Source organism: Protobothrops mucrosquamatus, unplaced genomic scaffold (genome assembly GCF_001527695.2).
Source record: "Protobothrops mucrosquamatus isolate PMUCROS unplaced genomic scaffold, P.Mucros_1.0 scaffold_212, whole genome shotgun sequence".
Classification (NCBI taxonomy): domain Eukaryota; kingdom Metazoa; phylum Chordata; class Lepidosauria; order Squamata; family Viperidae; genus Protobothrops; species Protobothrops mucrosquamatus.
This window is the reverse complement of record NW_015386288.1, coordinates 159,162-173,671: the sequence shown is the minus strand read 5'-3', so window position 1 is coordinate 173,671 and position 14,510 is coordinate 159,162. Positions and strand designations below refer to the sequence as shown.

At 40.6% G+C, this 14,510-nt stretch overlaps 1 protein-coding gene across 1 annotated transcript in view; it reads right to left on the bottom strand.

Moving 5' to 3' along the window:
* Positions 1-12,904: 12,904 nt before the first annotated feature.
* The window catches only part of LOC107297431 (partitioning defective 6 homolog gamma-like), a 30,768-nt gene continuing 29,162 nt past the window's right edge, over positions 12,905-14,510 (bottom strand). The window contains exons 3-4 of the mRNA XM_015826798.1: positions 13,203-13,274; positions 12,905-13,095 (exon numbers count right to left, since the gene is read on the bottom strand). Of these exons, the coding sequence (XP_015682284.1) occupies positions 12,905-13,095; positions 13,203-13,274 (263 nt within the window). The remainder of the gene's footprint in view (positions 13,096-13,202; positions 13,275-14,510) is intronic.

The following is a 14,510-nucleotide window of genomic DNA, read 5'->3' as shown; positions in this document are numbered from 1 at the left end:
ATTGGGTGGGCGTGGCCAGTTCTACATCATTTCTCGTCAAGGGTGCCTATGGGGGCCTGGGCAGGAGTGGGACAGATCTGAGGGTCTCTGGCAGAAGGGAGTGGGACCGTGGAAAGTGCCAAGGCATGGTCCACCGGGGCAAGTGCCAAGATGGCCACCACAAAATTGTACATTGGCTCCCGGCTGGCCTGGGCCAGGGCCAAGGCAGTGGGGGCCATTCCCTCACTGTTTCCAGGATGGCTTCGCAGGCCACATGAAACCACTTCGCGGGCCACATCCGACCCCCGGGCCTTGTGTTTGACATGTCTGCTCTAGGTGATACCTATTAAATGTAACAAATCTCTTAGTGGTCTCTGAGCTTGATTATTTGCTTGCAGACATTTCATTACTTGACTAGGAAACATCATCAGTACTAGTGAGTGTAGGATTTGCTTTCTGTTTATATACAATAGCTAACCTTGCCAGTATTGGTGGAGATATTATTTTCTCTTTGGTAGTTCCTTACTTAAGATATTGTTTTCTTATTGCTTGTTTGTCTGGTATTAATTCCTGGTTATCTGAATTTTGGCTGCTAGAGCAGTGAGCAAACAGGAAGTATGTCTTAAAGCAAACAACCAAGCTCAAAGACCACCAAGTGCTTCACAGTTAAACCTTGAGCTATATATTCCCTTCTATTGCAACAAATCATTGTAAAAGATTAAAAATGGCTTAAATCTCACAAGTTTGTCAGACTCACAATTCTGTGTTCTTATGAGAATTTGCAACATTCTAGGTAAAAACACTTGCGTCTGGAGTCCTAAGTGTTATTGTGTATATGTATTTGAGAGTGCAAGATGCTCATGATTTTATGCAGTACTACACTACCACCTAAAAATGTTATGGATCCCCAAATTATAAAATGCACTTTTACTTCTATTTCAATAGAAAATTGTTGGATAATGCCTGTCTCAGGACTAACCAAATGGCTGATTGTGGTATACAAGTGTTCAATTGGTTTTAATAAAAAATATCATAATACATTTGGATGAACTTTGATAATAGCTGCATTGATCCGTTTTCTACATATTTCCATTTTTCATCTCCGCACCAAAAGATCAGGATTATCACACATTATAATTTTTGAACATGAAATGCAATGTTAAGTAAATATCCTTGTGGTTGTGTTGAAAAGTGCACTGTTTTCCAGTACACACTCTCCCTTTTATATCATAGTCCCAAGATGATTAAAACAGTGGGAGAGCCTGTGGCTAACAGCCAGTTTTACTAACTCTTTTACATAGCTGGCCAAAACATTTATCTGCTTTAAAATTAGTGTAGCAGGTGGCGTATCAATTGAAGTATTTATTTCAAATTGGGTGGCATGCTGCACTTGAAAAGAAGCTACAGTTTATCACAACTACGATGGGTTTCTTTGAGAAGAGACAAAATAAAGGAGAATGAGGCAGAGATCTGCAAGAATTCAACTCCAACACAAAATCTGACTGGGCCCAGGACTCAAGAGATCCAACAGTTTTGCTCCTAAACTTATTTAAACAGCCTGTAGCTTAAGCTATTTAATGGATAATCTGCTATACATTCTTGGGGCCTCTTGGCTATTATAAGATATATACTGTAACTACTAAGATTTAGGACAGGAGAAACTGATCTACGTGTTAGCAGAAGAGCTTTGAGACAGCAAATAGCATTAGACAGCTACCTTTATAATTCTCAAAACAAGGAAGCAATTCAAGCCTTAACAAGCTTCAAGCCAGTGGCTTCTGACGGCAATTGCACTGCAGCAAAATTTAGCAACTACCTTAGAGATTTCAGTGGAAACATCTGCAAAGAAATATATAATTTGGGACCCAACTCCAGCCCATATGCTCAGCAAGAAAAGAGTACCGTATATCAATGCAGATTACAAATGTGATCAAATGGGAAGTGCTAGAAAATTAACTTAGAATTGATTCAGTGGCTATTTTTGAAAATATCTACAGTCATAGCAAGCTGAAGCCTTGACGGCAGAGCATTAAACCTTGCTTCTCTGTAAAAGAGGAAAAGCACCTTTATGAGTAGCAAAAGGGTTAAGATAAAAGTTCCCTAAATATAATTTGGGATTTTGGATCTGGAAATTTGTAAATCAAGGTTCAAAACATGTTGCCCTACCTCCAAAATAGTTTTCTCCAGATCCACTGCTGGAGAGGACACAACAACAAGCATCATTAAGTTGCAGTTTTCTCCCCGGAAGAGTTAAGATTTGTTGACAAGTTGGAATAAACAATTGCTTCCAAAGTTTAATTTCAACCAATATATCAGATAGCAAATTTGCATGTGAGTCACACTGAAGGAGAGCCTTACTTAAATCTCAACAAACCACTGGGGATAATTTAGGTGGCCGGATAAAGAACTGTTATCCTAAATTGCAGGTAGTTCTTGAGTTATGGCAGCAATTGGAAGTGGAATTTCCATCGATAAACAATGTATCATAAAGTGACACATTTGCTTAGTGACTGCACTGCTTAGTGATACAGTCCCAGCAGTCCCGGTTGCCATAATTAAGTAAGGACTAAGCAAAGACCCCATATGATGATGACATTAGATGAGACAGGAATCCAGAAGAGCTTGCTTATTGCCATTGAAACCATGTGCCAAGCAAGCGGTCTGACAGTTATGAGGTGCTGTGGGTAGACTCTACGGACTATGGGCAAGTCTGGGGCAGATGCTATAGAGTACAAGATCCCCATACCATCTGGGGGCTCCTCAGGAGAAAAGCAACAGGAGCAGGAACAACCTCTAGGAGTGACTTGAGATCTCCTGCCTGCTTCCTCTTTGACTTTGCTTGTGAACTTCTGGCAGGAAAAGTTGCAAATGGTGATCACATGACTGTGTGATGCAAAAATCATCATAATTGCAATCTGGTTGCCAAGGGTCCAAATCATAGCCCCATGATTGTGGGGATGTTGTGATGGCTGCGATTTTGAGGACCACTTTTTAGTTCTCCTCATGCAGTGCTATTGTAACTTCAAATGGTCACTGAACAAGTGGTAACAACAACAACAACAACAACAACAACAACAACAACAACAATAATAATAATAATAATAATAATAATAATAATAAAGTTGGAAGGGACCTTGGAAGTCATCAAGTCCAACCCCCTGCTCAGACAGGAAACCCTATACCATTTCGGATAAATAGCTGTCCAGTCTCTTCTTAAAAACTTCCAGTGTTGGAGCATTCACACCTTCTGAAGGCAGGTTATTCCACTGATTAACTGTTCTAACTGTCAGGAAGTTTCTCCTTAGTTCTAGGTCAGTGATGGCGAACCTTTTAGAGACCGAGTGCCCAAAAACCGCCCACCCCACCCCCGTCCCTGCTCTGCCCTGCCCACTGGGCCACCCACCACCTCCCCGGCCCGCCATAGATCACCCAGGCAGCCCAGCAGCACCATGGCGGCCACGCCCTACGCCCATGCCCCGCAGCGTCATGTGTGTGCGATGGGGTGCAAGGGCGGAGTCTTGTCCCCACTCCCCGGCTACCATGTCCTTGGCTGCGCTGCTTCGTGTGGGCCGCGCCCAGGGGCGACTCTCCTCTGGGGGGGCTGCTGGTGAGGGGGCCATGGGAGGAGGCGGGGCTGGGGAGACAGTGCGTGTGCCCACAGAGAGGGCTCCGAGTGCCGCCTCTGGCACCCGTGCCATAGGTTCGCCACCACTGTTCTAGGTTGCTTCTCTCCTTGATTAGTTTCCATCCATTGCTTCTTGTCCTGCCTTCAGGCGCTTTGGAGAATAGCTTGACTCCCTCTTCTTTGTGGCAGCCCCTGAGATATTGGGTAAGGACTATCTGTAAACTAAACTGCTTTTGGGGGATGTTAGATCTTTATAAAGGGCAGATTTGTACACCACTGAGTAAAAGTGAGATCATCTTAGCTTCACTGCCACAGAGGCAGATTTGTTGCATTTATGAGTAAGATTCTAATTATCACATTTGAGGCCCACTGTGCGGAAGATGAAAATCCACCAATTTGTTGCTTACATGTGAAAGATAAATGAAAGGTGATACTTAAGTACTTAAAATACTTGGTTTTGTTTTTATTTGTGAGTAATTAATTTCTGTCAGCATCTAGAATGTCTTCTAGAGAACAAAACCATCTTTCTTTTCAGCTATTTGATTGTATACTTTACCCAGGGTAAAAACCATCCAGTGTTTGCAGGCTCCTTCAAACCTATCTGAGACAGACAGGTAGGCAGGCATGCAGGCAGCAGCACAGAGTAATAACTGTGTAGCTCTGGCGGTCTGTGTCTTTGTGTGTGTGTATACATGTGTGAAATGGATTGCAGTATTTTACAGTCTGGGCAATGCAATTAAAATAGCAGCGGGATAGAATACAGGGTATGGTCTTGTTTTAACTCCCCCTGTGATGGGGGTGGGATTAGAAAGGGCTCCACTGCCATATTTTATTTGCAGGTAAGAGTTGATGAGACAGGCGCTGCCGTTTGCTGAGACAAATTAGAATGCAGAGTGCTTTGTTCTCTTTATCTCTATAAGCAACATACAAAGCAGCCAAGAGGGAAGGTAGCGGCATGATTGTGATCCCCTTGCCAGATTAAAATTGGAACCTTGCTTCCACATTCAAATCAACACCTGGATCATACTGAGTGCAACTCTCTTTTTGCTGTGGAGCAATGAAAAACTTTTGTGTTTCTTCCCAGAACAGTGATCATCAGCACATTTCCAACATTCAACTTTCCTATCTGTCAATTACAAGAGCCCCTAAATGAGAACTGGATTTAACAGCATTGGTTAAATTCACCAAAGTGTAAAGCGACCAGGCTAAAGAAAAGGCAGTACACTCAATATATATATACCAAATCGTGAGAGCAGATACTCTTAACAGAGAATATTAAAATGCAGGCATTAAGTTGCTAGAAAGCAGAATGACAAGCACAAAGGATATAAAATTATTTTGACAGAGAACCCAGGTATAAGCTCTTCTGCAAGCAAAGTGAGAACTATTTAGTTGCTGATCCATTATCTGTTGCTGCTTGCAAGAACTACAAGAGAACTACAAGCCCCTTCTGATTATTTACTGCAACCTACCTCTAGTAATCTTCATAGTCATTCATAGCCATGACAGTCTATCCCATCAAGACAACAAGCCAGTGTTTGGAATAATTATTATTAAACTTGCAGGCTGAGCATAAATGAATTCATACTTAATTGATGGCTATAATTGTCAATTCATAAAAAACACAAAAAGTATGTGATGAACTCTGTTTATAAACCAATATAATATTATTAAAACAATTCTATTTCTGAATATTGGCAATGGCCTTAGGACCAACAATATCTTTATAAAAGGAATATGCCTAAATAGGAAGCTGTTTCATCATAATTAACTAATGAATTAGCTTCGTGGAGCTTTGCCTCTCAAGAATTCTCCAAACCAGCTAGATTTGCTCTTATATGGGTAAGATAGCTAGGAAAGTAGGCATACTGGTGGCATGATGCCTTCATACTGGTAAAACTGGATTGACAATTCTTTTAATATACACCTATGAGAGAGATGGGTATATTCCAATCCATGGAAAGTAATTGATTTTACAATTAAGAGCTGGTACATACTGTAGGCAAAAAAGGAAAGGAAAGGAAAGATAGTATAAGTAGTTGCTAGATAATGAAACCTGTAAATGCAAACAGGTTGCCAAGCATCTGAAATGTGGTCATGTGACCTTGGGGCAGCGGTACAACATTTTTTGACAACCAGAAGCGTTTTATGGGCCGCAAAAGATCCTTTCTGAGGCCACTGTAACAATGAATGGTGGTTAATGGAGGTTATCATCTTTAAAAATAAGTAATATTTTAGCTAGTTCATTTTCGGTGCTGTGGATTTATCCAATTTGCAAAAGTAATCACTCAAGTGTTAGACTTGAGATAACCCATGGTTTCTATATATTCTATTTATAAACTCACACATGTAAGTATGCTTGTGTTCCTTTACATCAAGGGTGTCAAACTGTCGGCCTGCAACCCGGATGCATCATAGAAAAACTGCACCCACCCCATTGCCGGCAATGGCAAAAAAGTCACGATTATGTCGAGACACGTCATGTGACGTTGCGAGTTTGACACCCCTGCTTCACATTGACAAGCGTCTAACTAGTCTACCATCTGCTTCCAATTTTTAATCCTGCAGAATTTTATTATCTTAGCCAAGGAGTCCTTGCTAAGAGACTTGGTCAAATCCTTTGTGTATGCCCAAATAATGTATTAATATGTACATTATTCCCACAAGCTTTGGGGTAGAGCGAGGACAGAGGTCAGCACAGTTGCATGTGGATGTGGAGGGTGTGTCTGTTTCCTTTAGAGTGTCACAAGTTTTTGTTATATTTTTTATAGTTTATATGTGTTTATTGTTGTTTTGAGAGCCGCCCATAATTATGGTACATAAGATGAGTGGATAAATAAGTCTTTTAAACAAATAAATAAAATTTAGCACAGTATACTATCTACAAATCTTCTTGGGACAACTTAATAGCTAATGAGAAAAACTTTTGGTGAAACTATCTTCTTCATTTATATGCAAAAATCTGATAATAAAATAATTATGCAAATCTGCTAAGGTGCAGTAAATTATTGTACAGGTTTTGTTTGTTTCATTATTTATTACTCATTATCTATGTTAGGTTTATTGTGAATCATCCTGAGATTTAACTACAAAAACAGCCTGCATAATTTGTTTTAAATAATATTGATTTCACACCAATTTTTCTTTTTTCTTTTTTTTAAAATAATGGTTTTATTGGTTTATCAAAATATAAAATAGAGAAATTTTAAAAAGTAATAAAAACTAGGAGAAGGGGAAAAGAAAAGAAAAAGGCACCAACTTCTGACTCTCTTTAGCACAGAAGATAGCAACATTACAACCACAACTTTTTACTTTTACACAACAGTATGTACAAGCCATTTCTATAACAATAAACGTATCTAAATAGCAAAAACAAACTCAAAATTTCATTTTTTTTTCTCCATTGCAAGCACAAAATCCGGAAGCAATTTCAAAATAGAAACAAGGTTAGATATAGACTCTTCTTTGGATAAAAGAATCAAATTGACCATCTCTGCTTCTCTTTGTTGTGGGGAATAATATATACTTCTGTTGACTCCTTAATCTTTATCCTAATTCATATTAAGGGAATCCTTTATATTATTTCAATTATTTTTAACCCTAAAGGGAAAAAACACTTTTTCTAGTTTGGATATTTTACACCAATTTTTCAAAGGGAGCCTTGCATTTTGCACGAATCAATATGGACAGATCAGCAAAAGGCAGGTTATCTCTAGCTACAGTGTTTCCCTAAAAATAAGACCCTAGAAAATAAGCCCTAGCCTGTTTTGGGGGGGTGGCCCTAATATAAGCCCTACTCCAAAAATAAGCCCAGGGGTGGGCGTGGCCAGCACAAGGGGTGGCAAACGCGCAGGAACCAACAGTGTCTGGCAGTAGTAGCAGCCCACCAGCCCCTTGGCGCAGCGCAGATAAGTCCGAGCGTGGAGGCAAAGGCAGGGGGAGACAGGCGATCCAGATGTGCTGTGTGGCCACCTGGCTCATGGAAGGCTCATGTGTCGGCACTGGCAGCAGGGAGAGGCAGAGGCATGGGGCAGGCGATCCTGAGGTGCTGCATAGCTGTCTGCCCCAGCATGGCTGCAGGCAAGCCAAGAGACAGTGGATTGGGATCGCCTGCCTCCCCGTGCCTCTCACTGCTGCCGGTGCCCCCACAAGCTGGTGGCCACACATCACATTGATTCAATTCGCTCCATTTCCAAGCGCCCCATAGGCACCCAAACACTTTTTGCCCGGACAGAGAACTGATGGAGACTGGAAGCTTAGTCTGCTTGGAAAAGGAAAGAGTATGGCAGGTGGAGGGAGGTGGCAGGGGAGGTTTGTGCCGCCCAGTCCTTCGGCTTTCCCTGCCTGTCTGCGCTGGTCTCCTCCTTGCCCTGTAAGATCTTGCGGCGCGGGCAAGCAGACGGTGGGATGGAGAAGGCAGATGGCTACAAAGACAGACATCCCCCCAAAATAAGCCCTAATGAGTTTTTTGGTCCTATATATAAAATCAGTGGTGGGATTCAAATATGTGAACAACCAGTTCTCTGTCTGGATTCTACTTCCGGAAATCCATTCTGGGCCCGGGCAACAAAAAATTAGCTACCGGTTCTGCCAAAGTGGTGCAAACTGGCTGAATCCCACCACTGTATAAGACCCAGTCTTATTCTGGGGGAAACGCGGTACCTCAGGTTATTCCTCAAAAGTCATTTATTCTTCCAGAACCACTAGGAATGTTTACATATTTGTTCTTTTAGAGAAAACATATTCTGATCTATAATAGAAGAACCATCATATACCCCCAATACTGTCTTACTGTCTAAAATGACCTCTTATTGACCCTCATCCAAAATATTACCTGACTGAGCATGATCACTTTCACACTTCATCTAAATATCTCAGTGACTAAAGCAGGTTCATATTTATTGGGGTAGGTCTTTCTAAGCCTTGTTTCTCAACCTAATGAACTTTAAGATGTGTGGGCTGGGGAATTCTGCGAATTGAATTATGAACAACCTTAAAATTCATAAGGATGAGAAACACTGGTTTAGGCAGGTATCTTATTCCAGCTTCTTCAACTTGGTGCCCTCCATGTGTGTCAAACTGCAAATCCTATGATTCTCAGGCAATGGGTATGTTTATGAGAAATAGAGATCAACTTCTGACATGCCCTGTCTGTCTGTCTGTCTGTCTCCTTCACTGGTAAAGTTTTGGGATGATGTGGGAATTGCCTTTAAAAAGAAATCAAGGGTTTGCAACTAGAGTGCATGCTGGCTGCACAGAAATGGTTGTGGAGAACTGCATAAGTACCCAGCCATGAATGGACAAATGATTCAATTAGCCCACAATTACTGGGGAGCTGGGCGACTTTCCTAGATATGGGAGGTCTTTGGGTGTCCAGAAGTCTGAAGATATCATAGACGAGGAACTTTTGTTTTGAGCGTCTGCCAGAAAGATGTTTTTATTTATATAGACAGCAATCTTATTTTTTAAAATCGGACCGCAGAAACGTAATAAGGGAAGGAAAGGTTGCATGCTTTTGTGTCTATACCTAATCCTATGGAGATCATTTTGAAAGTAGTTGAAAGAAACAGAAGATGGAAGGAGCAGAGAATTTGCTGAAATTTCCCATTTACAACAAGATAGTGATGATGGCAGACATCAGAAACCCAGTACTAGTACAATATACGTGGATGGATGGATGGAATTATTTGTTTTTATAGCTCTCTCCCCTTCTCTATTTGCTGAGAAGAGATAAACATAGAATACAGAAACAATGTGCTGCTTTTTTAAGAGAGGAAATCCTTTATAAATTGGATTAAGGGATGTTAGTCATTGCTGGCTACTTCTCAAACAGAAGTCAGACACTGAAAATCTTTGCCATTCACAAAAAAGTGTATATATAAACCTTTAGTCTGACTGGTTTAAAATATGTCTGGGTCAGAGGGGGAGGGGAGTAGAGGTTTTGGTTTGTTTGTTTTTTTGAATTGTGAACTATTTTAAGGATGCACCATCTTTCTTCCTTCCCACTTCCCTGGTGCACATAAATGCTAGAGTTAAACACTGCTAGAAGCATCCCTTTGAGTCTGTGAAAAGTACAGTGCAAATCCACCATTAAACAAATTCATATTTTCCTCTGAAGCCACACTGAAAAAGCCAACCTCTCTCCCAACTCCTTATGCAGCGTTTTCCAAGGGAAACTTCCTGTGGCTATTCTCAAGGCAAAATATCCCAGACCAAGGATATTTATATTATGAGGAAAGCAAGCAGGATCTTTAAAAGAAAATGGATGGGGCTGGGGGGGGGAGAAACGGGAGGGAGAAAAGAGGGGAGGGGAGGGGGACGCGTTCTTTCACTCCAAAGAGGGTTTATTCATTTAGTGGCTTTGCCACTGCAACTCAGCCTACATTTACACAGCACCCCATGCGGTTGAGGGGGAGGGAGAAGCAAGAATGTAATTGAAGCCACTGAAAATAACCCATTGGCAAAATGACACTAGTTATTCAGCTTAGGCTTCTTTCAACAGTTCTCATGGCCATAATTCCAGAGATGTTTTTGCCAACACACCAAAGAAACAGTTGCTTTTCTTCTCCCCGCCCCCCCCATCACAAAAGAGGCATTGCCAGGCACCCCAGAAAAGCAGATTACAAGATCTGCAGCGAAGGGGTTATAGCCAATTCAACCTAACCCAGTGGGTAACAGAATGTATTTCTCAAGCCCTTTACAAACACCCCGCCCTCTTCTGCTCACCCCAAACAAAATAAATAAATAAATAAATAAATAATTCAGTGAGCCTGACTCAGCAGTCTGACAGGAATAACAGCCTGCCCAGTTATGAAATGCTGGCTTAAGCCAGGCAGTAATTATTCTTTTTCTTCTTTGGAAGACACAGGAGGCTGCGAACACAGGAGGCTTCAGCTAAAACATTTTCATAAACTAAATTGGGGAGAAAATTGTCTGCCGCTTTTGTGTATCCTAGTGTGTCAAGATGAATAGTGCTTGTGTGCACACACACACACACACAGAGGGATCAAAGAGACTATTGCCTGAGAATGGAGGCATTGCTATGAAGTTTTATCTGCTTGCAATCTTAAGATAGGCAAATAGCAGAATCGGGAAAACCATTTCTTTAATGCCAGCATCCCACAGACTCAGGCTGTGTTTGGCAACAGTCTATAGATAAGAATCTAGCTGCTTAGATTGACTATTAAGTAGAGCTGAACTTGTATCAACTATTCTAAATAATAAATGATAACACATTTTATCTATTCAGTGACTCATTTCTTATCATGTGAAAGATATCCCACAGAAGCTGTTAGTCAAAAAAAAAAAAAAAAAGGAGTGAGCTCTACACAACATCCCCCTGACAATGGTTGAAAAACCACTGCCATCATAAAAGCTTCTGGTGAGTATTCTGTGCTGCATAAATAAACTTGTCGATCAAGGTTATCAGCCCATAAGCTATGATGATTTTCCAGTGTTCATTTGTTGCACTTAGTATCCCTCTTTGTTTTTAAGAATGTTCTCTTATTAAAAGCTATACAACACTTTCACAAATCAGTAGCGGTCATAAGCATCTCTAAGTTTGGACTATTTTATCCACCATCCTAAAAAGGCAAAGTTGTCCTTTATTTAGCCAGTTACTGAAAACCCCTTTTCTAAGACTTGTCTAAATGTCTGATCAAGAAGTGCTTATTGTTTAGGAACTAAATTACAAACTAGCAGTCAGAATTTTTTTTAAAAAAAGATCTTCTCAGCTGAATCAATAAATCTGCAAATAAACAAAGATGTTTCTGATCAATCTCCTAATGTTCCATTGAGCTCAAGCACAATTGAGAAAAACAGATCACCTCCCACTCTTCTAGCCTACAGTTACACTACAGATCAACTGTCACTTCTGTTGCCAACCTTATCCAAGTTGGGAAAACAACCCTAAAGGCTAATTAAATCTCAGGCAGAGCCAATGATTAAAACAGAATGTGGCACAGTCCTAATAAGGTAGATTTCAAACACAAGAGCCCTTTCTCTTTTCTCAGCAGAAGTTACCTCTAGGATAAGGTTGGAGACCAAGAACCAATTGGGAGAAGGATTGGGAGGGGGGAGGTAGAAGAAAATGTAATTTGGGAAAGAATCTAGATAACCTTCACTTTTCCCACCTCATACCAATTCTGTGACCATTCAAACCTTTATGTCCCAATGTCTGCAATCATTACTTCTTCCCCCTTCTCTACACATACCTTTAGTGTTGCTAAATTATTTTTGTTACTGAATAGAAATGTCTTGATTCTCTAAGACAGCTTTGTAGGCTGACACAAAGAGACCCCCCCTCCGCCCGCCCCCCCCAACAAAAACCTGTTACCGGATTGAATGGCAAATGCATTTTTGTAACTTAACTTTCTAAAGGAAGCCAAAAATAAAATGGAGGCACACAGAAAATCCCCAAGTAAATACTTTTTGTTTGATTCTCAGTCAAGGAGTGGGCTGTGTTTCTGAAGCCTGGAAAAAAACAGAATTCCTGAATAATCATCTTAGCTATTCAGAGGCAGAAAAATAATTGATGGTCTACAATTTGTGCAGTTGAAACTCAAGAGATCTCCTGCATTCCACCATTGTTTATACTTTTGAATCAGCTTTGACAGAGGCTGTGGAAAGAGGAACATTTTAACAGGCCCATTCATGCCTTTATTAGAACAATTAAGGGACTCCTATAGTTTTAGCTGTAAAAGAATGAGACCCAATTAAATGAACTCCAAAGTAGAAATGCTCCAACTGCTAGGACAATGTAGAAGAGTAGTGTTATTTAAATAATCCAGATAAAGTCTTATATTAAAATTTCCTAAGATAAAACTCTCCTTTATATCACAGTTCTCAGACAGGTTAAGGAAACGTTCTCTCACTTCAGTACTTTGATGACCAGCCTAAAGTAAATACTTGAATTGTACCTGTTGGGATATGTCTCCTCTTATTTAAAATGTGGACATTAGTTTAACTAGAAATAACTGATGAATCAACTAATGTCACCCTCTTTTGAGCAGCTTTATTAAGGTCTGGTATACTTGGAACAGCCTTTATCAAGCAAAATGAAGTTGTCTTCAAGTTGACCTCAGCTCCTGATGATTCACATCTACCAAGAAAAATAAAACTAACAAGTCCAAACCTACTTGATCAAGCAATAGATGTAACTGCTTCCCAGCTCTTCAGTATTCAGAGCAACCTGAAGTATATAAAATCCTAAAATTCTCCTTTATTGGTACTAAAAAGTCTGGATAATTGAATGGTCAACTTCTTTTCCAGTACTTTATTAAAGCAGCAATTCAAAATTTCTTAATGTCTATTAAGAATCTCCATAGACATTTTTCCAAAATACAGCTCCACAGATTTAACAATCATCAGCCATCCCCCAAAGGGGTCAAAAATAATTTCTTTAGATTTCCTCCAAAAATATTTGGAACACGAAGGAGCATTAAGAACTTCCATCTTGGATCTTGCCTTGGATGAAGCATTACAGAAGCATCCTGTAATCAGAAATCTAACTATATTTTTGACACATCTGTTACCTTTTTCATGACCTTTCATCAAGGCTCCAACATGCCTTTCCGTGGTCTTCTGCTTAATGTCTTACCTTCTGCAGTTATGCAAAGCAGATTTGCTAGTATCCCATATGACAAATGCCTATCTTCATGCTTTTCTAGATCTGATAAATAAATTGTCTGCTGAAATATTAAGTGAATTCCTAAATTGTCTAGAACAGGGGTGTCAAACTGCCGGCTTGCGGGCCGGATGCATCATACTGAAACTGCGCTCACCCCATTGCCGGCAATGGAAAAAAAGTCACGATACGTCTCAACATGTCACGTGACTGTTGCGAGTTTGACATCCCTGGTCTAGAAGTTCTGAGCATGGATGGTGGTTCAACAGATACCAGTAAATTAGAATCCCAGGAATTATCACTGCCATCCTGGCTGGAGAAGTTAGGAGTTATAGTTAGGAGGACCAATAACTCCTTACCTCTAATTGGAAAGCCAGTCATGTAATTTAAAGTTCAATAATGAACACTTTCCTCTTTAAAACTCATTATGTTGATTGGCTTCCAGTAAATTCTTTTTCTAATTTACACACAGAAGCAAGCCACATTAAAATAAATGTAAACTGTGGGTCTTTTTTAACAGGCATGGTGGGATAAACCACTCTTTATTCAGAAATATATTCCCTTAAACTGATGAGAGAAGCAAACGTTTTTTCTTCTTGCCAATAAATCAGCCAGGCCCAAAGAAATAGTCCATTAAATTATCTCCAATGTCTTAATTACTAGCTATCTTTAGTCAGTTGCCCAAAACAAGCAGGGAGACTGTCCTAAAACTGCCAGATCACTTCTGGCAAATCTCATTCTGATGCAAAATAATCTTGCTGACCATCAGGACTGCCACCTCTGAGAACAAAGAGAAGTTAGGTCAGCTTCAAATGGATGAGAAGGGAAGGCCAGCACTCTTGCTCCTTTCTTATAAACTAACCCTTCTAACAGCATTTTGTCATGCAGGACTAAGCATACTCCCAAAAACAAGCAAGCAAACAAAAGAAAATATCCTTAATATTGTAGTTGACTTATGTTCATGGGAGCTAATAACCAATCCATATGGAAGGTACCATATAACAAAAATGCAAAGAATTTCACCCATGTGCTAGTTTCCTATCAGCTCGTGCATCCAAAAACAGGATCTTGCTGCCTCATGTCACCATCGCTGACTATAGGGGGCGAAACTCTGGCCCCCTCGGAGAGGGCGCGCAACTTGGGAGTCCTCCTGGATTCGCGGCTGGCACTGGATGACCATTTGTCGGCCGTGACCAGGGGGGCGTTTTATCAGGTTCGCCTGATCCACCAGTTGCGGCCTTTTCTGGACCGGGACGCTCTGCGCACAGTCACTCATGCCCT